The sequence below is a fragment of the Aotus nancymaae genome, unplaced genomic scaffold, assembly GCF_030222135.1.
Source record: "Aotus nancymaae isolate 86718 unplaced genomic scaffold, 86718_ANA_hifiasm-v0.15.2.pri h1tg000020l, whole genome shotgun sequence".
Classification (NCBI taxonomy): domain Eukaryota; kingdom Metazoa; phylum Chordata; class Mammalia; order Primates; family Aotidae; genus Aotus; species Aotus nancymaae.
The window spans coordinates 63,337,462-63,358,694 of record NW_026988432.1 but is presented as its reverse complement, the minus strand read 5'-3'; the positions used below and the strand labels follow the sequence as shown (position 1 = coordinate 63,358,694).

The window sequence follows — 21,233 nt, the reverse complement described above, 5'->3', positions numbered from 1 at the left end:
ATTATATGTGCATACTAAAGCCTTTCTGAGAAGTCAGTGGGATAACATTTAAAGTTCTAGACATGAAATAAATAGTAGCTATTATAATTACTAGTAATAAAACAATCATTTTTATTACATTTTCAAACCACTGCTTTCCAATAGAAATATAATGTAAACCACACATGTAATTTACAATTTTTGTAGTAGCCACATTTTTCAATAGTAAAAAGAAGTAGGTGAAATGTATTTTAATAATATATTTTATCTGAGCTGATATATTAAAAATTAGCATTTTGTCATGTGATCAAGTTTTAAAAGTATTAAAGCAATATTTACTTTCTTTTTTAGTATTGAGTCATCAAAATTGAGTGTCTATTTTATAGCCCTGTTCAATTAGGATGCTAAATTTTCTTCAGAAATATTTGATCTCTATGTTGATTACAGAATATTTACAGTTGAAAAGGTGGTTCAAATATATTTAAAAATTTTCCATCCTGTACCAAAAATTATTTTCTTTCTTTCTTACTTTTTTTTTTTTTAAGGCAGAGTTTTGCTCTTGTCACCCAGGCTGGAGTGCAATGGTGTGACCTTGGCTCACTGCAATCTCTGCCTCCTGGGTTCAAGCAATTCTCCTGCCTCAATCTGTAGAGTATCTGGGATTACAGGTGCCTGCCGCCACATCCGGCTAAATTTTTTTTTTTTTATAGAGACAGGGTTTCACCATGTTGGCCAGGTTGGTTTCGAACTCTTGATCTTGGGTGATCCACCCACCTTGGCCTCCCAAAGTGCTGGGATTACAGGCATAAGCCACCATGCCTGGCTCATTATTTTCTTTAATATTGGCATCCACATTGACAAAACTGCTTCAGTTTTTAAATTTAAACTCAATTAGAGATTCGGGTCTTCAGTTGCATCAGCCACATTGCCAGCGTTTGGTAGACACGTGTAGTTAGTGGCCACAGGGCAGGACTGTGGTCAAGGCGATGAATGACTGGCCCGGGGTGCACTTGAAGGCAGACAGGATGGGCAGGCCCGTCAGCCCAGGGCAGCCATGGCTGCCTTCTGAAGGGAGTGCTGTTCATCTGAGACGTGAAGGATGGGAAGGAGAGTCCCAAGAAGAGTGACCAGTGTGGGAAGATGGGGCCAGGCAAGCAGGCAGGCCCTGCCCGAGGTGGAAGCTGAAGAGAAGAGTGTCCAGAATGGAAAAGACAGAGACAGGGAGGGGAGGTCTCGGGCTGACAGGTGCGAAGCAGTCACATCACACCGGAAGGGTCTCGTGTGCAGTGCTGAGGTGCTGAGGTCACTTCGTCCTTCCTGTCCTGGGACTTGGCAGCAACTCGTACAGAAATGAGTGATTGGAGCTGTGTGTTTAAATATCGCCAGTGTGGAGAGACTGGCTGCAGGGGTGTTGGGATAGGAGACAAGACTAGAAATGAATCATGCTGGAAAGCATTGATGAGGGCTTCAGGTAGAGCCTTTGGCATGGAGATAAAAGAGAAGACATAAACTAGGTCTTTGTGACAGGTTGGAGGTGGAGGAAGGACAGTTAGAGCGGCTGGGATTTGGGTCTGGCCTGGGCTAGCAGGGATGACGCTGTCCAGGCTTCTCTAGTTTCTGAGCACTCATATCTTTTACTCCTTTCTCATCCCCTCTCTCGCATCCCCGCACTTCGATAAGACAAAGTCCTGTGAGCTGTTTCTGTATATTTCACAAGCGATCCCTCCATTTCTATAGCAGGGTTCCCTCTATGGACTTCCGGTAGGGCCCCCCATTCTTATATAATACTATGGTCTGTTAGGTTAAACCAGGTGAAAGTGCTGGTGTTGTACGTGATTGATCTTCTCTAAAGCAAGTGTGTGTAGTTCAACCCAATATTTATCTGTTTACTCGCCCCTATCTCAGACTCACTTGAAGCTTGGTAGGAGGAGGAACTGATTATCAGGTTCACCTTCTGCCTCTGCTGTGGGGCAGCAGCTGCAGCTGGGGGTGTGGACAGGCCGTCCAGGTAGAGTAGAGCGCAGGGGGAGATGAGGGTGCTGAGAAACCCCACAGAGCTCTAATGTTAAAGTAATCTTATATTAAATAAGTTAAATGAGTACAATTTTTATATTGTGAGCTCCTGAGAATTAGAACATATATAAAGTACCTGGCTATTCAGTAATTGGCCACAAATCATTCTATTTTAAGTTAGTACTATTTATAATATACATACTATTTTAATTAAGAATTACTATATAATAGGCCAGGAATGGTGGCTCATGCTTGTAATCCTAACACTTTGGGAGGCCAGGGCAGGTGGATCACCTGAGGTCAGGAGTTCGAGACCAGCCTGGCCAACATGGCAAAACCCATCATTACTAAAAATACAAAAATTAGCTGGGTGTGGTGGTGGGTGCCTATAATCCTAGCTGCTTGGGAGGCTGAGGTGGGAGGATCACTTGAGTCTGGAAGGCGGAAGTGGCAGTAAACCGAGATTGTGCCACTGCACTCCAGCCTGGGTGACAGAGACCCTGTCTCAAAAAAAAAAAAAAAAAAAACCACAATAATTATTACTACAGAGAGAGAACTGGTAATAGCTTGTGACCTATGGAAAGCTATCTAATCTTCTTAAGTTATAGACTTCACACCAAAAATAGAGAACATGATTTCGCCTCCCTCCTTGGTTTGCAATGAAAGTACAAAGAAATACTGAATGTGACAGGCACAGACTGACAGACACGTCATACAGTGAATATGATTTTTTAAATCATCATCAATAGTTGCATTGATCATACTTGCATTGAATGTTAAATATTCCCCAGAGAAAGGAGGCGGCTTTAAATGAGACAGTGAGGGGGAGACACTTGAGGAACAGGAGGAAGGGCAGGAGAGTGGGTGTTCCGAAAACCTCAGTAAGAGGGCGAGGCAAAAGGAAGAGGGAGGTCATGGAGTTCCTTCTACAGAGCTATGCGGTAAGGGGGGATCCGAAATCTGCTCCCTGAATTTGGTGTGCCTGGGAAACCCCTGGAGACTTTAGGGAGAACAGTTGTAGCAGACAAGGGGCCAGGAGGACACTAGGCAAAAGTTGGATTGGACAGATGTGCCAGGGAGGTGGGCGCTCCGATGTAGGCTCAAAAGGAGGGGTTGTCTTGTCTTGTGTTTGATGGGGGGGCAGTGGAGAAGGATGTGCTGGGGAGTTAGCGGCAGAGCCCGCATGGTCCAGCTATGGGGTTGACGGAGCAAGTCCCTGAAGGGCGCCATTGATTGGGGTCTCCTGTGGGACTGCAGCGTTAAGGCACTGTTTCCCACTCCAGGAAGACAGATGGCCAGGCTGGCCTCAGTCACGAAGGAGGCGGATCCCAGTGCATTTTCTCTGCCCGCAACCTTCCCCGTCCCTTGTCCAGAACTCTTGCTTCGGCCTCCAGGTTGTGTTTGGACTTTCCATTACTTGTGAAGTTTTTCTCTCTTTTTTCTTGTATCGTTATGTCATGACACACATTGTACATGTTCTGAGTCCACGCATTCGTAAACTGTGCCTGAGATATTTTGTCAGGCTACAGATTAAGTGTTCTTTTCTTTCTTTCTTTCTTTCTTTTTTTTTTTGAGATCAAGTTTCAGTCTTGACGTCCAAGCTAGAGTGTAATGGTGTGATCTCAGCTCACTGCAACCTCTGCCTGTTGGGTTCAAGTGATTCTCCTGCTTCCTCCTCTTGAGTACCTGGGATTATAGATACCTGCCACCATGCCCAGCTAATTTTTGTGTTTTTAGTAGAGACAGGGTTTCTACTAAAGTAGAAAGAGTTCAAGACCAGCCTTGTCTTGAACTTGAACCCTGTCTCTACTAAAAAAAAATGTGAACATCTAATGTTTATATTTTTTTTCCTTTAGGGTTTCATCATGTTGGCCAGGCTGGTCTTGAACTCCTGACCTCAGGTGATCTGCCCACCTCAACCTCCCAAAGTGCTGGGATTACAGGCATGAGCCACTGTGCCCAGCCAGCATATTACATATTCTAACTGAAGTGGTTATTGAAGGTTCCCCTGTGAATATTAATTAAATATATTGTGGACCCGTAAGATTGTATCACTTTGCAAAGGTAGGGGACTTTGTAGCTTGAAGCATCAGTGTTGTAACTGTAGATAAAATGGAGCCATCTGGCCTGAAACTACAAATGACTCATGACTTAGAACTGGAATATCATATTTAATGAAAAGATATTTTTCATTAAATTATGAAATATAATATTAATATGTATTATGTTTTAACTGAGCTCTAAAATATTAAATATGTACCTGACTGGAATCAGAGCAAATGGCGAAGCTGATTTTGAAATCTCTATTGCATGTTTTTCATGGGAATTTGTAGCTCATTTAAAAAACGTCAAGGAATTCATGAAATTGGTTAAGCAAATTTGCTATTTATTATCTTAATAGCTTCAATGTTTTTTTCCTGTGTTGGATCTTTCCAGCAACCCTGTTTTAGTTTACTCTTCAGAAAAATGCTAAACTTTTAAAGTTATTGCTAATAATATTATTTTTAGTTTTGTGATTTGAAACATTGAATGTTCACATGTTTTTTCCTTTGGGGATTAAGGATTTTATGATAACTGTACTAAGAAGTGAGGGTTAATATGTCTTTGTGTGCATGTGTGTTAGCCTGTGAATGCCATGAGAAGGGCTCCCATTCTGCTGTGTGCCATCTTGAGACGGGGCTCTGTGACTGCAAACCAAACGTGACTGGACAGCAGTGTGACCAGTGCTTGGTAAGAGACATGTGACTAATTGACATCTTAGCCTTCATACAGAGACAATTGAATCTATGACTCAGAAGGAGCTAAGTCCCCAAGTGTATTAGTCTGTTCTCACACTGCTATAAAGATACCACCTAAGACTGGGCAATTTATCAACAAAGGAGGTTTAATTGAATCACAGTTTCCCATGGCTGGGGAGGCCTCAGGAAACGTACAATCATGGTAGAAGGAGAAGCAGGCACCTTCTTCACAAGGCAGCAGGAGAGAGTGAGAGCATGTGAAGGAGGAACTGTCAACACTTATAAAACCATTAGCTTTCATCAGAATTCACTATCACGAGACCAGCATGGGGGAGCTGCGTCTATGATCAAATCACCTCTGTCCTTCGACACACAGGGATTACAATTCCATTTGAGATTTGAGTGGAGACACAGAGCCAGACCATGTCACAAAGCATGGCTGGCGAGTGCCATGCTTATCTAGCGAGGGGACATTCACTGTAAAGGGAGGAGGATCGTGTCATGAATACTTTATGATTCTATGAAATATCCTGTGTGTGTTCTGGAACATTCTAATATGGGAGTCATTTATTAAAACATATGTTGGTTTCCATGTTCTCCCTCTCTGGTAAAACAGCGTGGCTACTATGGGCTGGACTCAGGCCATGGCTGCCAGCCCTGCAACTGCAGCACGGCAGGCTCCATGTCAGATGACTGCACGGATGAAGGCCAATGTCACTGCATCCCAGGTGTGGCAGGGAAAAGGTGTGACAGGTGTGCCCGTGGCTTCTACACATACCAGGATGGTAGCTGTACACGTAAGCCTTGATTTCCTTGTTTGAGACTTGACAGTCATTCCCGGACCTTTCCTTGGGCCCTCCCTCTACTTCCAAATAATTTTGGTTAAGTGCCTTTCCTTTTTCTCTTCTTTCCCTGGAGGATTTCATACCCTTTTTCTGGTTTCTGGTCCCTTTCAGGGTACAAGCCTAAGTTTTGGTCATGACTCTGTTGCCTACTAATTGTGGGAGCTTAGATTCATTACTTACCTTCACTTGGCCTCAGTTTCCTCCTCTGTAAAATGGGGATGCTAATGAGAATCTGCATTGAGAAGTTAGTGTAAGTGCTGTATATAAAGTCCTCAGCATGACATTTGGCATGCAGTAAGTGCTCAGTAAATGTTGGCTCCCCCTGTGCTCACCTAGCGATGTCTTCTTCACTCTTTTCTCTATTTCCCCTGTCCTGTCCCCATTTCCCCTCTTCCCCCAGCATCTCCTGACATAGAGGGCTGGCCACGTCCATGAGACTTGAGGGGTCTTGGGAATTGTGAGGCATCTTTTAGGAGCGAGAAGGTTGGCTTGGACTCTTAATAAAAGGGAAGTAGCAGCATCAGCTCTTAGCCCACCCAGATGTGTAACACAGCATTCATTTTTATTTCAGCCTGTGACTGTCCACATACTCAGAACACCTGTGACCCAGAAACTGGAGCGTGTGTATGCCCCCCTCACACACAGGGTGTGAAGTGTGAAGAATGTGAGGATGGGCACTGGGGCTACGACCTGGAGGTGGGGTGCCAGGTGAGCTCTGTCATCCACACTCTTGCTTAACTGAGAGTTGCTTTGCTTTAGCAAGTTGTAGGCCTTTTCTTCTGTGTATTTTCTGGACTTTAACCTGTTGAATAGCTTTGTGATTTTTTTTATTAAAAAACTCAAATGTGGGCCAGGCATAGTGGCTCACACCTGTAATCACTGTACTTTGGGAGGCCGAGGCAGGAGGATCATTTGAATCCAGGAATTCAAGACCAGCCTGGGCAACAAAGCGAGACCCTGCCTTTGCAAAAAATAATGATAAAAATATTTAGCCTGACGTGGTGGCACATGCCTGTGGTCCCAGCTACTTGGGAGCCTGAGGCAGGAGGATTAATTGAGCCTGGGGATTCAAGGCTGTAGTGAACTGTGATTGCACCGCTTCACTTCAGCCTGAACGACAGAGAAAGACCCTACCTTAAAAGACAAAAACAAAACACCTCAGTGCAGATGGTAGGAATCAAAGTGGAAGACGCGACACCCGTAAAACACTTTATTCTAGGTTTTATTCCAGAACCTAGTTGTTACATCGATAGTTAGAAAATCCAAAAAATATTTGAGCAGTCTTTAAATAAATTGTGCAATGTATACTATCTTCCAAGAGAAAGTAATAAATCACTTTGCTGGGGTTTTATGTCCAAACTATGGGGCCTCCAGTATTCTATGTAGCCTTCTTCAGTTAAATTTGGGTATAGTTAGTGTTTTGAAAACAATAGGAAATTACTTTTTTTTGAGAGGGAGTCTTGCTCTGTCACCAGGCTGGAGTGCAGTGGTGTGATCTTGGCTCACTGCAACCTCCGCCTCCCAGGTTCAAGCGATTCTCCTGCCTCAGCCTCCCGAGTAGCTGGGACTACAGGCATGTGCCACCGGGCCCAGATAATTTTTGTATTTTTAGTAGATATGGGATTTCACCATGTTGGCCAGGATGGTCTTGATCTCTTGACCTCGTGATCTGCCTGCCTTGGCCTCCCAAAGTGCTGGGATGTGAGCCACTGTGCCCAGCCAGGAAATTACTTTTTTTTTTTTTTTGAAACAGAGTCTTGCTCTGTCACCCAGGCTGGAGTGCAGTGGTGCCATCAAAGCTCACTGTATCCTCGACCTCTTGGGCTCAAGCAATCCTCCAGCTTCAGCCTCACAAGTGGCTGGGACTACAGGCATGTGCCATCCTTCCCAGCTAATTTTTTCATTACTTGTAGAGATGAGATCTCACTGTGTTGTCCAGGCTGATCTCAAACTCCTGGGCTCAAGTGATCTTCCCACCTCTGCATCCCAAAGTGCTGGGATTACAGACATGAGCCACTATGCTTGGCCTGATTTCTACAGTAATTTTCTTAGTCTGTTTTGACGTAGTGGATTTAATTTTAGTCCACAATTTTGGCCCCATGCGCGTATGCCACTAAGATTCACAAATTTTCAGCAACACAATGCCTATCTCTTGTTGGCACTTGGCAAAGTGAATCCATGGAGCAATAGCAAGAGGAAGACGGTTCATTTGTAGAACTTCCCACATGTAGTGTTTTCCTGTAATTCAAATATGTGCAGATTTAGAAGCATCAAATCTGCCTTTTTATTGAGTTGCTTTCCCGCCTCTCAGGCCTGCAATTGCAGTCTCGTGGGATCGACCCATCATCAGTGCGATGTGCTCACCGGCCATTGCCAGTGCAAGTTGAAATTTGATGGCCGGGCCTGCGATCAGTGCTCCTTAGGTTACAGAGGCTTTCCTGACTGTGTTCCCTGTGACTGTGACCTGAGGGGGACGTCAGGGGACACCTGCAACCTGGAGCAGGGTCTCTGCAGCTGTGCGAAGGAAACTGGGGCCTGCTCTTGCAAGGTATTTGCCATCCATCCTCCTCTTTCTTCCTCTCTCTGGCTCCTCATCGTGACTCTTGGGCTTTGACTATTTACCCAATCAGCCAGGTCTGAGATACTTCTCCTAGTGAGTTCACACTTCCTTCTGCAGCTGAGTTCAAAGACTCTTATGCTTCTCTAAAGTGATGGATGATTTTTGAAATTGAATTTTTACTGTTAAAAGTGTCAGATGATGGAACCGATTTGACAACTGCCCTGAGTTTTTGATCATATATCCCAGTGGGTGAGTGGCTGCGTTTCTTGAGTATGCAGGTGAGGCAGGTACCTCAGGGCTTTGGGATTTGTGATGTGACCCCTATGAGGTTATCGGGCTCTCGTATGTGCTGGCCACACTGAAGGAAATCAGGGTTTATTTTCTCGAAAGGCAAGATTTCAGCATCATTATAAGTTTTGTGTATTTCCGTTACTTTTCCCAATGTGCTTTGCTATTAGGAGTCAAAGCCGCTTCCTCTGTTCCTTTTTTCCTATGGGTGGTGAGATGGAAACCCTCTGGCTTGATGATGGTAATGACTTTGATGGGTGACTGGAGATAAAAAGGCAAACTCATGTAGATATCATGACCTGGGAGCAATGGAAGCCTCAGTCTCCCGATTTTCTGCCACTTTTTTTTTTTTTTTTGAGACAGAGTCTTGCTCTGTCACCCAAGCTGGAGTGCAATGGCACGATCTCGGCTCACTGCCACTTCTGCCTCCTGGGTTCAAGCGATTCTCCTGCCTCAGCCTCCTGAGTAGCTGGGACTACAGATGTATGCTATCATGTCCGGCTAATTTTTTTGTATTTTTAGTAGAGAAGGAGTTTCACCACGTTGGCCAGGCTGATCTCAAACTCCTGACCTCGGGTAATCTACCTACCTCAGCCTCCCAAAGTGTCAGGATTACAGGCATGAGCCATGACACTCAGCCTCTGCCACATCTTATAATAACAGTTATGATGAGAGATGATAGAGCTCCAGACCTTGTCTTAATAATCACCAGGGCTGGGTGTGGTGGCTCATGCCTGCAATCCTGGCACTTTGGGAGGCCGAGGTGGGCAGATCACCTGAGGTCAGGAGATCGAGACCATCTTGGCCAACATGGTGAAACCCCGTCTCTACTAAAAATACAAAAATTAGCTGAGTATGGTGGCACGTGCTTGTAGTCCTTTGGGAGGCTGAGGCAGGTGCATCGCTTGAACTTAGGAGGAGGAGATAGCAGTCAGCCGAGATCATGCCACTGCACTCCAGCCTGGTGACTGGGTGAGACTTTGTCTCAAAAAACAAAGTAATAATAATAATAATAATAATAATAATAAAATCACCTGGCCAGTGGCTCGCATGCCCAGGGATCATCAGAATCACCTGGGGACTCGAGGCAGCCTCCAGAGCTGCCTCGGGACATTCTCATCAGGGAAGCTATTTTCCAAAAGCTTCCAAGATGATTCTGATAATCATCTGTGTTTGAGAATCACTGATTGGGTCTTTGAGAAAACTGACACTCAGAGAGCTCAGGGCCTGGCTGGAGGAAACTGAGGCTTGTGCATCTATAATTATTTTTAAAATTATGTTTGTGTTTTATTTTGTTTCGTTTGTTCAGAAATCACATCTATTTTCCAGACAAAAACAAATCCTTTACTTGTTCCCTTTTAGGAGAATGTCTTTGGCCCTCAGTGCAGCAAGTGTCGAGAGGGCACCTTTGCTCTCCATGCAGACAACCCCCTGGGGTGCTCCCCCTGCTTCTGCTCCGGGCTGTCCCACCTCTGCTCAGAGCTGGAGGGCTACATGAGGACCCCAGTAAGTCACACACAGCCAAAACGTCCTGCTTCTAACCCCACTCCCCTTGGGAGGTGGTTGAAAGTGGGAGACACAGTCAAGTGTTCACATTAAATTTTGCTTTTATGGCATCAGAAATTCTAGGAAGCTAATTTGGGTGACAGCATGAATCAGAGCTCGGCTTCTGCTGGCCAAGGAAGTAAATAGAGCTTGAATGAAAGGCTCTTCGTGTTGTTCCTTAGCTAATCTATGAAAAGCTTTCATTGGAGAGAAGATAAAACCGCAAAATCTCAGTCATCTTCTGCATGTCATTGAGCATTTCCCCAGAGGAGCAACAGTTTGGACCTGAACGCAGTAGTTTAAAGCACTTTCTGTTCATTTTCATCCAGATGTTTAGTTTAAAGGAAAAGTCTTCACTGTTTCTGTTTTAATAGTGAAGCTGTTTCATCTGTGAAACAATGGTGGGATCTAAAGAACGAAACCGGATTGGGAAGTTCGTGTTTTGATGTGCACATTCTGTCCCTTTCATGGCTTAGGTAACGGTGAGCTCCGATCAGCCTCTTCTGCGTGTGGTTTCTCAGAGTAACCTGAGGGGCACGACCGAGGGGGTGTACTACCAGGCCCCCGACTTCCTGCTGGATGCCGCCACAGTGCGGCAGCACGTCCATGCAGAGCCGTTTTACTGGCGGCTGCCGCAGCAGTTCCAGAGTGACCAGGTGAGGTCTGCACTTCCTGGGAGATATGGAAATCATTTAAAATCACTATAGTCTGGGCTGGCCTGTCATTTAAAGAAGTGGTTATTAATTTCCTCTTTTAATTGGGCTCAGAGAAGTTTAATGCTTATAAAAGTCTCAAATATATGGTTCCTTAAAATTTTTCATTAATTTTAAAAGTTTTTTAAAAATTTACATTATATTAATTTGATTCTTTCTAAAGCAGTTAGTCAAAAAACACATACAGTCGTGTGTTACCTAACAATGGAGATACATTCTGGGGGAATGTGTCATTAGTTGTGAAGGTTATGGCATTATAATCTCATGAGACCATGGGCGTATATGTGGTTTGCCATTGACTGAAATGTCATTATGTGGTATGGGACTGTACTGTATTTACTAATATTCTCTCCATACAAACCTGAGTGCTATGGCCTGGGGGGCCCTTTCAAGGAATCATCACTCATTGTGGGGGGAAAAACTACTGTAAAAGGGTCATGAAAGGGGTCAGTTGGATTTTTTGTTTATATAAACATTGGAGTCCGTGTATGAATTCACCCTGATCTTTGCAATTTGCAAATAGGCATCCAGTTCTCCTTAAGATATAGAAATTTTTAATTTAAAGGAGCCTGAAAATAAATTCCATCACTATCACATTGATTTGTTATTTTGGAGCTTACTTTTGCTTGTATTCTCAAAAAGAACTATGTAACTTAGGTCAACTTAATAATCCATAATTAAATGGAATTAGAAGGAAGAAAATTCCAGACAACATATTTCACCCATGTGATATATTTTTAAGATACAAGATTTTTCTCATATGGTGGCAAGCTGGCAATAAAATGTTTTTGAACCAAAGCTTTGTCAGAGAAGTAAACAACATTTTATTATTTTCTAGCTCATGGCTTATGGTGGCAAACTAAAGTACAGCGTGGCCTTCTATTCTTTGGACGGCATCGGCACCTCCAATTTTGAGCCTCAAGTTCTCATCAAAGGTGGTCGGACCAGAAAGCAAGTCATTTACATGGATGCGCCAGCCCCAGAGAATGGAGTGAGACAGAAACAGGAAGTAGCAATGAGAGAGGTGATAATGGGATTTTTTCATATAAGTTCCTTAAAGGTATCAACTTTGCTATGGATGTAGTGAAAGCTAAAAGTCATTAATAAGAGAATGAGCAGCCAGGCGTGGTAGCTCACACCTGTAATCTCAGCACTTTGGGAGGCCGTGGTAGGTGGATCACCTGAGGTCAGGAGTTGGAGACCAGCCTGGGGAACATAGGGAAACCCCATCTCTACTAAAAATAGAAAAATTAGCCGGGCATGGTGGTGCACGCCTGTAGACCCAGCTACTTGGGAGGCTGAGGTGGGATAATCACTTGAACCTGGGAGGCAGAGGTTGCAGTGAGCCGAGATTGCGCCACTGCACTCCAGCCTGGGCAACAGAGCGAAACTGTCTCAAAAAAAAAAAAAAAAGAGAGAGAGAGAGACTGAGCAAGAAGACCCTGGGATCAAAATTCTAGTGGGATTAGCAGGATTTCTAAAAGCAATTCAAATTTCAAATTCTCAAGAAATGTACGTTAGGCTTATGTCAATTTAGTGGGCGCTGCATCTTAAATTCTTTATCTTGGTATACTGTTTTCAACCTGCATAAAGATAGTGGTGCAGAAGGCTTTGGACTTGCTCAGATTTGGGAAGTGTCTGCTATTCTTCCAGCAGATCTTTACGGGATGTTCGCTGTGTGGCTAGCACTGCCACATGGCAATGCGTATCTGTTGATAAATGGGACTGACACTGTGCCGGCCCACGGAGGTTTCAGGAGGTCGTCAGTTACACTCAGCGGCATGCACAGAACAGGGCTCATTTCTGGAGAAATTTATAAAAGAATTTATTCTTTTTTTTTTTTTTTTTTTTTTTTTTTTGAGACGGAGTCTCGCTCTTGTTACCCAGGCTGGAGTGCAATGGCGCGATCTCGGCTCACCGCAACCTCCGCCTCCTGGGTTCAGGCAATTCTCCTGCCTCAGCCTCCTGAGTAGCTGGGATTACAGGCACGCACCACCATGCCCAGCTAATTTTTTTGTATTAGTAGAGACGGGGTTTCACAATGTTGACCAGGATGGTCTCGATCTCTCGACCTCGTGATCCACCCGCCTCGGCCTCCCAAAGTGCTGGGATTACAGGCTTGAGCCACCGCGCCCGGCCAAGAATTTATTCTTAATAAGTTTTATGCCTGTCAGAATTTGGCCTCTGAGCTTAATTGAATGTGTTTCTCATTCTACAGAATTATTGGAAATATTTTAACTCTGTTTCTGAAAAACCTGTCACTCGAGAGGATTTTATGTCTGTCCTTAGCAATATTGAGTACATCCTCATCAAAGCATCGTATGGTCAAGGATTACAGCAAAGCAGGTACTTGGAGCCTCTAGAATTTTGACTGTTATTTTCATATTTGAAAGCAAACTGAAAGATGTTGACTCACTCCACTTCCATTACCTACTATTTTTATTAACACATGTAGTTCAGTTCCCTACCAAAACATTGTTAAATATTAATATCATTTTGGAATACGTGAGTTATAACTTAAATTATCCACCTACTGTGCTAATGCAGATATAAAATATAAGAACATCATGGTGGAATCTTGGTTGAAGATAAAATGCAAAAAAAAAAAAAAACAAACCCAAACAATTGCTATTTTCTGCCCATGAAATCTGAAAGCCCCTGTCTTCATAATGACATATAAAGAATGCTGTCACCTACTCATCTAATACTTTAGCCCATAAAGAAAGCCATTAAGTCTTGGCCTAATCGACATTTCAAGAGGTCTTTTATGTGTACTTCTGTGTCATTATTTTTAAATACTAAAATATCCAAAACGTGTCCTGACAGTACTAATGTGCTTTACACATTTCACTTACAATCACAAGCGGGAGCTCCTCCAAACAGGGAGCAAAGCTATGGTTTCTTATATATGCTAATGTTAGGTCACGTGCTATGTTTCAAGGAAGTTTTTCAAATGTTAGCATTTTCTCTCTTCTTAACATAATGGCTGCACAGAATCTCAGACATTTCAATGGAGGTTGCCAGAAAGGCTGAAAAGCTGCATCCAGAAGACGAGGTTGCATCTCTTTTAGAGAATTGTGTCTGTCCTCCTGGCACTGCTGGATTCTCATGTCAGGTAGGAAGATTCTCGTCAAAATCTGTCTCCTGGGTTTGAGTTGAATTGTGCTTGTTACAGCAACTCCAAAAGATGAACAGAACTTATGTGTATCTACTGTATCATTTTTTCTTTTCTTGAATTAAAAAAGAAATTAATTTTGGTAAAATGTACATAACAAAATCTGCCATCTTAACCATTCTTCAGTGTACAGTATAGTCATGTTAAGTATAGTCACATTGCTGTGCGGCTGTCACCATTGTCATCCTCGGAACGTTTTTGTTTTTGTTTTGAGATGGAGCCTCGCTCTGTTGCCCAGGCTGGAGTGCAGTGGCACAAGCTCGGCTCACTGCAACCTCCACCTCCCGGGTCCCAGTTCAAGCAATTCTCCTTCCTCAGCCTCCCAAGTAGCTGGGATTACAGGCATGAGCCACCATGCCCAGCTAATTTTTGTATTTTTTAGTAGAGATAGGGTTCCACCATGGTGGCCAATCTGGTCTTGAACTTCTGACCTTGTGATCTGCCCCCCTTGGCCTCCCAAAGTTCTGGGATTACAGGCATGAACCACCGCACTTGGCCTATCCTCAAAACTTTTTATCCCAAATGCAAACTCTGCACTCATTAAACACTAGCTCCCCAGTTCCTCTCTCCCCAGGCCCCAACAACCACCATGCTCCTTTCGGTCTCTATGTATTTGACCACTCTAGGGCCCACTTATAAGTGGAGTAATACATGGCGCATGCCTGTAATCTCAGCTACTCGGAGGCTGAGGCAGGAGAATCGCTTGAACCTGGGAGGCGGAGGCTGCAGTGAGCCAAGATCGAGCCATTGTACTACAGCCTGGGCAACAGAGTGAGACTTTGTTTCAAAAATAAATAAATAAATAAATAAATAAATAAATAAATAAAATAAGTGGAGTAATATAGAATTTGTCTTTTTGTGAATGGCTTGTTTCACTTAGCATTAGGTCCTCAAGGCTCATCCATGTTGTAGTATGCATCAGAATTTCCCTCCTTTTTAAGGCTGAGTAATATTCCATTATACATACATGCTACATTTTGCTTTTTCATTAATCTGACAATGAATAAACTTGGGTGGCTTCCCCATCTTGGCTATTGTGAATAAAATAATGCTGCTATGAACATAAGGGTTCAAGTATCTCTTTGAGATTCTGCTTTCAGATCTTTTGGGTGTGTACCCAAAAGTGGACTTGGAGAATCATATGGTACTTGAATTTTCCATCTTTGGAGAGATGGAAATGGTATAGCTGCTGGTTTTTAGTGTATCGTTTTGCATTCTCGTCGGCAGTATACAGGGTTCCAGTTTCTCATCAACACTTGTCAGTTTTTGTTGTTTTGATAGTTGATATTCTAACAGGTGTGAGGTGGTATCACCTTGTGTTTTTGATTTGTATTTCCCTGATGATAGAGATGTTGAACTTCTTCTCATATACCTGTTGGTCATTTGTGTGTCTCCTTTGGGGAAATGTCTATTCAAGTCCTTGACTCACTTTTTAATCAGACTTTTTTGTCCTCCCTTTTGCATCCCTGCAGGACTGTGCCCCTGGGTACCACAGAGGGAAGCTCCCAGCATGGGGTGGCAGGGGACCACGCCCTCTGATTGCTCCTTGTGTGCCCTGCAGTTGCAACAACCATAGTGACACCTGTGACCCCAACACCGGGAAGTGTCTGGTATGCTGGTTTGTGGGGGTGTTTGCCTGAGCTTAGAATTCAAGTGGACTCTGAGTGTCAGATTTCTGGTCTAAGTCACAGCTGTGCCTTGGTTTAGTGAGAGGTTAAATTTAGCTGAATATAAAATATAAACATATTTGCTTGAGGAGAGCTTAGCTTAGTAGTTCTGACCTTATCAGTGGAAATTCTTTTATAAATTTTACTTTCTTGATAAATATATTTATGGGCATCAATTTGGGAATTACAGTCATGCACCAAATAATGACGTTTCCTTCGGGTCCACAACAGATTGCCTATAGGACAGTGGTCCTATAAGGCTATCATACTGTATTTTCACTGTACCTTTTCTATGTTAGATAGAGTTAGATGCACAAATGTTTACTACTGTGTTGCAATTGCCTACAGTATTCAGTACAGTAATATGCTGGACAGATTTGTGGCTCTACCACATGGCCTCGGTATGTAGTCGGCTGTGCCGTCTAGGTTTGGGCAAGTGCACTCTCTGATGTTCACACAGTGACGAAATCAGCTAGGGATGCATTTCTCAGAAAGGATCCGCATCTTTAAGTGACGCATGACTGTAGTTGCATGCCTTGTTTTTAATTGTAGTACTGGTTGCCATACTCAAAATACATGAGAACTGTGTATGATAAAGTTTGGGGGCTCACATGGGAATTTTAAAATAAGTTAATGCCAGTGTTGAAAATGTATTTCTCTGTGTAAAGTATTGCCTTCTCCTTGCATTTAAAAAAAAATGCATATTCTTGGCCGGGTGCGGTGGCTCGCGCCTATAATCCCAGCACTTTGGGAGGCCAAGGTAGGCAGATTGCTTGAAGTCAGGAGTTTGAGACCAGCTTGGCCAACATGACGAAACCCTGTCTCTACTAAAAATACAAAAACATAGCTGGGCATGGTGTCAGGTGCCTGTAATCCCAACTACTTGGGAGGCTGAGGCAGGGAGAATCACTTGAACCCGGGAGGCAGAGGTTGCAGTGAGCTGAGCTCTCGCCAGTGCACTTCAGCCTGGGCAACAGAGCGAGACTCCATCTCAAAAAAAAAAAAAGCATATTTTCTAGGGAATGATAGCACAGCACATTATTCACATGTTAGTGTGTGTTTGTTTCTCAGCCACCTTCTCCTAGACCAAGATTGGTCTCAGGGACACATGGAGAGCTCTGACCACTGTAAACGACTAAGCAACCCAGACAGAAGCCTTGCAGCCCTGACTCAGGACAGACTCCTGTGTCCATGATTTTGCTTAAGTCAGTGAGGCAGATAACAAAATAATCTGATATTTGTTTCCTATTCCTGAAGGCTCATGCTTTGCAATGACTCAGGTGGAAACACTGATTACTGGTATAAATTGTTCCAAGATTAACTCATCTTGGGTAAAATAACGCATTGAAGGGAAATGAGCGACCCACCAAGAACATACCCGAAGCCTTGGAGATCCTGGGTGTGGCCCAATCGCAAGAAAACGCAGGAGCCAGAACAGAGGAATTAGGACTGCGCCCTCCCAACCTGCCTCCCTCCCGCCACATTTTGATTTCAACTTTTCCCACTTTTTACAGATCTGTATTCTGTGTTTGTCCCTAGGGATTTCTTCATGCATGGTCACCACTTACTGCCAATTCCTGTCACCAGAACCCATTTTAAACAAAAGAGTGGTGTCTGGGCTTAGAGGATGGGATTTCAGGGTTGCAGTGGTTCTTCTATTCTTGTCAGAGTCCCTTCAGATTTTTTTTTTTTTGAGATGGATTTTTCTTTTTTTTTTTGAGATGGAATCTTGCTCTGTCACCCAGCCTGGAGTGCAATGGCACAATCTGCTCACTGCAACCTCCCCTCCTGGGTTCAAGTGATTCTCCTGCCTTAGCCTCCTGAGTAGCTGAGATTACAGGCGCCCCCCACCCCCCACCAGGCTCAGCTAATTTTTGTATTTTTAGTTGAGACGGGGATTCACCATATTGGCCAGGCTGGTTTCGAACTCCTGATCTCAAATGATCCTCCTGCCTTGACCTCTTAACATGCTACAATTACAAGCATGAGCCACTGCCCCTAGCCGTCCCTTCGGATCTTAAGTCTGAACTATAACATCCATGCCAGGCAGTAATTTAGTGTGCATTTTACATACCTCCAGCAGTGGGGAGCTCACTCCCAGAGCTGCACCATTGGGCAGCTCTGATTCTTCCTGGACCCGGTGCCCCTGGACCATGCATCTGTTGGTGCAGTTTTATTCTTTGGAGCTGTTGAGATAAACCACGAGTTCAGATTTATCCACGAAAAGTGGTGGGATCTTAACAAATACCTTGTGAAACTAGTTGATAAAATCCCTCTTTCCCATGTCCAAAGGCCCTGAATCTTCAGCCCTCCCAGTCACGTACAGTCACATGCCTGGAGGCTGAATGGAGTGGTCATGGGTTCATTCACCAGCCTGGGGTGTGCATGTCACCATTTGTCTTCAGTATCGTGCCCTGAGCCTAACGCCTTTGCTCCTGGAGTCGGTGGGAGCATCCCTCCCTAACTCGAGGTGCTGTGTCCCACGGCACAGCCTGGACAGCATAGTCGTGCCCGCCCTGTCACTGCTACCTCACCACATTGACTAGACACAAGACCCTTGCACTCTTCCCACCAGTACTATGCCTCAGTCCCTTCTTCCGTGCTCTTCGAGCTCATGACCTTCCTTTCTGTCCTCAGTTTTTCGAATCCTTTTGTGGTTTAGTGCAATTCATTTCCCTTCAACAAAACCTCCTAAGCACTCCCTCTGTACTTACTGTACAGGTGGACGTGAAGACCTTTTGGGATCTGATTTTGTCATCAGATAAGATGTTCAGGTCACTGGGTGTTTGGTATTACCATAAAAGTGATTGATTGGAAGCATGACTTGGAAGGGGGTGGGGAGACTGAGGACCAGGGCGGTAGCTTGGGAGCCCCTCTTCCTGGTTACCCCTGCCTGGTACCTTCTGGGAGATACAACTGAACCTTTTTACATCAATGAAAAATTGGCAGGCATTCTCTGTGCATTCCTCATAGCAATGAATTCAGCCCACACGTCAGTTCTCATTAGGAGGTCCTTATTTCCTTGCCACTCTTGGGGAAGCTTTTTTGCTTCTCTAGGGAGCCCACAGTCCATCTAGGGGGAGTTGGTGTTAGCAGTGGAAAACCTTAAAATCTTCAGTTCTCTCTCATCATCTGATATTTATTCCTTGTCAGGTTTAAGTCATGTGATTAAAACATGTCTTTAGCACATTTACTTTTCAAGAGAGAGATTACAAATTTTACTTCTAAAGAGAGATCAGTTTGAGAGGTCAAGTAGATCCCAGTAAAATTTATCTTCATCAGGGAAAAAAAATAGGAATAGAACTTTAAAAAGAAAAATACTAGCATTTAAAAAAAATTAAATGAACTTAAAACCGTCTTTTTTAACATGCAAAAAGATTTGTTTCCGTATCACCTCTCACTGCCAAGGATAAAAGTGTGAGTCAGCCTGGGAGTTTGCTCAGGGGCTCCTCGATGATCCTGGTTTTTCTGTGTCAGACATGGAATCTTGTGCCCAGGGGCTGAGTAAATAGAGCTGAATTGAGCAAATGTCAATTTCAAATTGGATTCAGATGGCAAGAACTGCTTGTTCTTTTAGCTTTAAAAATGTGTACTCTTGGCCGGGCGTGGTGGCTCACACCTGTAATCCCAGCATTTGGGTGGCTGAGGCGGGAGGATCACTTGTCAGGAGTTTGAGACCAACCTGACCAACATGGTGAAACCCCATCTCCACTGAAAATACAAAAATTAGCCGGGCATGGTGGCACACGCCTGTAGTCCCAGCTACTCGGGAGGCCGAGGCAGGAGAATTGCATGAACCCAGGAGGTGGAGATTGCAGTGAGCTGAGATCATGCCACTGCACTCCAGGCGACAGAGTGAGACTCTGTCTCAAAAAAAAAAAAAAAAAAAGTGTACTCTTTTTAACAGGAAGACCATAGGTCCAAAGGATGATAGAAAATTTAACTGTATATGCCACATGGGGTGGCTCAGGCATATAGTCCCAGCTACTCAGGAGGCAGGAAGATCACCTGAGGCCAGGAGTTTGAGACCAGCCTGAGCAACATAGCCAGACCCCCCATCAGTAAAAAAAAGTTAAAAATTAGCCAAGCATGGTGGTGTGTGCCTATGGGCCCAGCTACTTGAAAGGCTGAGGCAGGAGGATCATTGAGCCTGGGAGGGCAAAGCTGCAATGAGCTATTATTGCACCACTGCACTCCAGCCTGGGCAACACAGGGAGACTTCGTCTCAAAAAAAAAATTAACTGGAACTTAGTTGTTGATTGCAGTAATCTATTATTGGTGATCTAAAACCATGAGTTTTCTTCCCTCATTGTCTGTTTCCTAAATCCTCTATCCATTCCTCAGCTCCTCACATGTGGTTGTTGAACCCTGACTATGTGCAAAACTGGTGCTTCAGATTTTTTGAGGGGCCACTAAATATTTTAAATCTATATTTTAAGGTTCTGCGAACTGCTTTTAGGGCCCTTGTGTCTATTTTCCTTAAGAATAAGGTACTAGTAATTTCCTGACTGTATTAGATGATTGCAGTCTTATGATGAATGAAAGCCACAGAGCTGGAAATGTATCCAGGATTTTTAAATTACAGAGGAAAATGCTCCCCTTTCCTGAAGAATGTTTTTAAAAGCTAGCTGATAGAAAATGTGGCAGTGCTTAGCTACTACCAGATAAGAATGACTTCTAACAATTTCCCGTTTTTTCCCTCTTCCTTTAAATGTGGGCTCCCAGAACTGCAACGATAACACAGCAGGTGACCATTGCGATGTGTGCGCTTCTGGCTACTACGGGAAGGTGACTGGCTCAGCGAATGACTGTGCTCTGTGTGCCTGTCCTCACAGTCCCCCTGCCAGGTGAGCCCACACAGGTGCAGCCTGGCATGCTGGGCTGCCCAGGGCTGCTTCCAGTTCTGCCTCGTTTTCAAGGGTCTCTGAGTGGTCTGTGTTGATGAATATTCTCCATAGGTTGCAAAAGGCTACTTTTAAGAAAAAGCATTCATTCTGAAAAGCATTGGAAGAGAATCTTTTCAAAAGTAAAGCATCTGTGTTGGTATTGGATGTTTGGATGGAACCAATTAAAGAAAAGACTTTTAGGTTTTGTTTTTTATGACTTATTTTAGCCCACAGCATATGTATCCAATCTGCATGGAAATGAATTATTATTAATTTTATTGATAATGATACAAAAGAACCCAATTAGCATTTAAGGGAATGGGGTTAGAATTTATATAATCTGGTGCCTAAGTGCTGAAATGCCACATGGTGATCAAATTGGGAATAGTTTCTACCTTGTACTCATGATGCTTATACAGAATTATCTGAATTCAAAAAGGAACCAGAGATTTTTAAAGTGAGAATTAGAATATCAAAGAATCTTCTTTGGTTCAAATGAATTGTAATTCATCAATAATATTTCATTATCACTTAGGATATTTGGCAAGGTATTGAGCATATAAAGATCAAATGTTGACTTTTGGTATACTGAAAAGAAGTCTTCCTTTTAATATTTGTTTGAATCTTCTATTTTTTATTGCCTCCAAGTAAACGATGCCTGATGGTGAGTACCGAATGAGAGGCACTATGTACACTTCCCTTGCAAGCTATGGAGCATCCTAAAATTTGTTGTTATTAGTGCTTATCTTTTGTATTAAATCTATATATGCAAATTTTGACTCATCAGTTCCATTTCTATAGTCTATGCTACAGAAATACTTGCA

The 21,233-nt window shown here is 43.6% G+C and overlaps 1 protein-coding gene across 1 annotated transcript in view; it reads left to right on the top strand.

Annotated features, from left to right (window-relative positions):
- Window positions 1–2,912: 2,912 nt before the first annotated feature.
- Window positions 2,913–21,233, top strand: part of LAMA1 (laminin subunit alpha 1) — a 78,812-nt gene continuing 60,491 nt past the window's right edge. Inside the window, exons 1-12 of the mRNA XM_064379417.1 lie at window positions 2,913–2,933; window positions 4,616–4,722; window positions 5,347–5,527; window positions 6,147–6,283; window positions 7,887–8,123; window positions 9,786–9,929; window positions 10,445–10,624; window positions 11,520–11,705; window positions 12,900–13,027; window positions 13,676–13,796; window positions 15,329–15,466; window positions 20,249–20,370. Coding sequence (XP_064235487.1) covers window positions 5,413–5,527; window positions 6,147–6,283; window positions 7,887–8,123; window positions 9,786–9,929; window positions 10,445–10,624; window positions 11,520–11,705; window positions 12,900–13,027; window positions 13,676–13,796; window positions 15,329–15,466; window positions 20,249–20,370 — 1,508 coding nt within the window. The 5' untranslated portion in view covers window positions 2,913–2,933; window positions 4,616–4,722; window positions 5,347–5,412. The remainder of the gene's footprint in view (window positions 2,934–4,615; window positions 4,723–5,346; window positions 5,528–6,146; window positions 6,284–7,886; window positions 8,124–9,785; window positions 9,930–10,444; window positions 10,625–11,519; window positions 11,706–12,899; window positions 13,028–13,675; window positions 13,797–15,328; window positions 15,467–20,248; window positions 20,371–21,233) is intronic.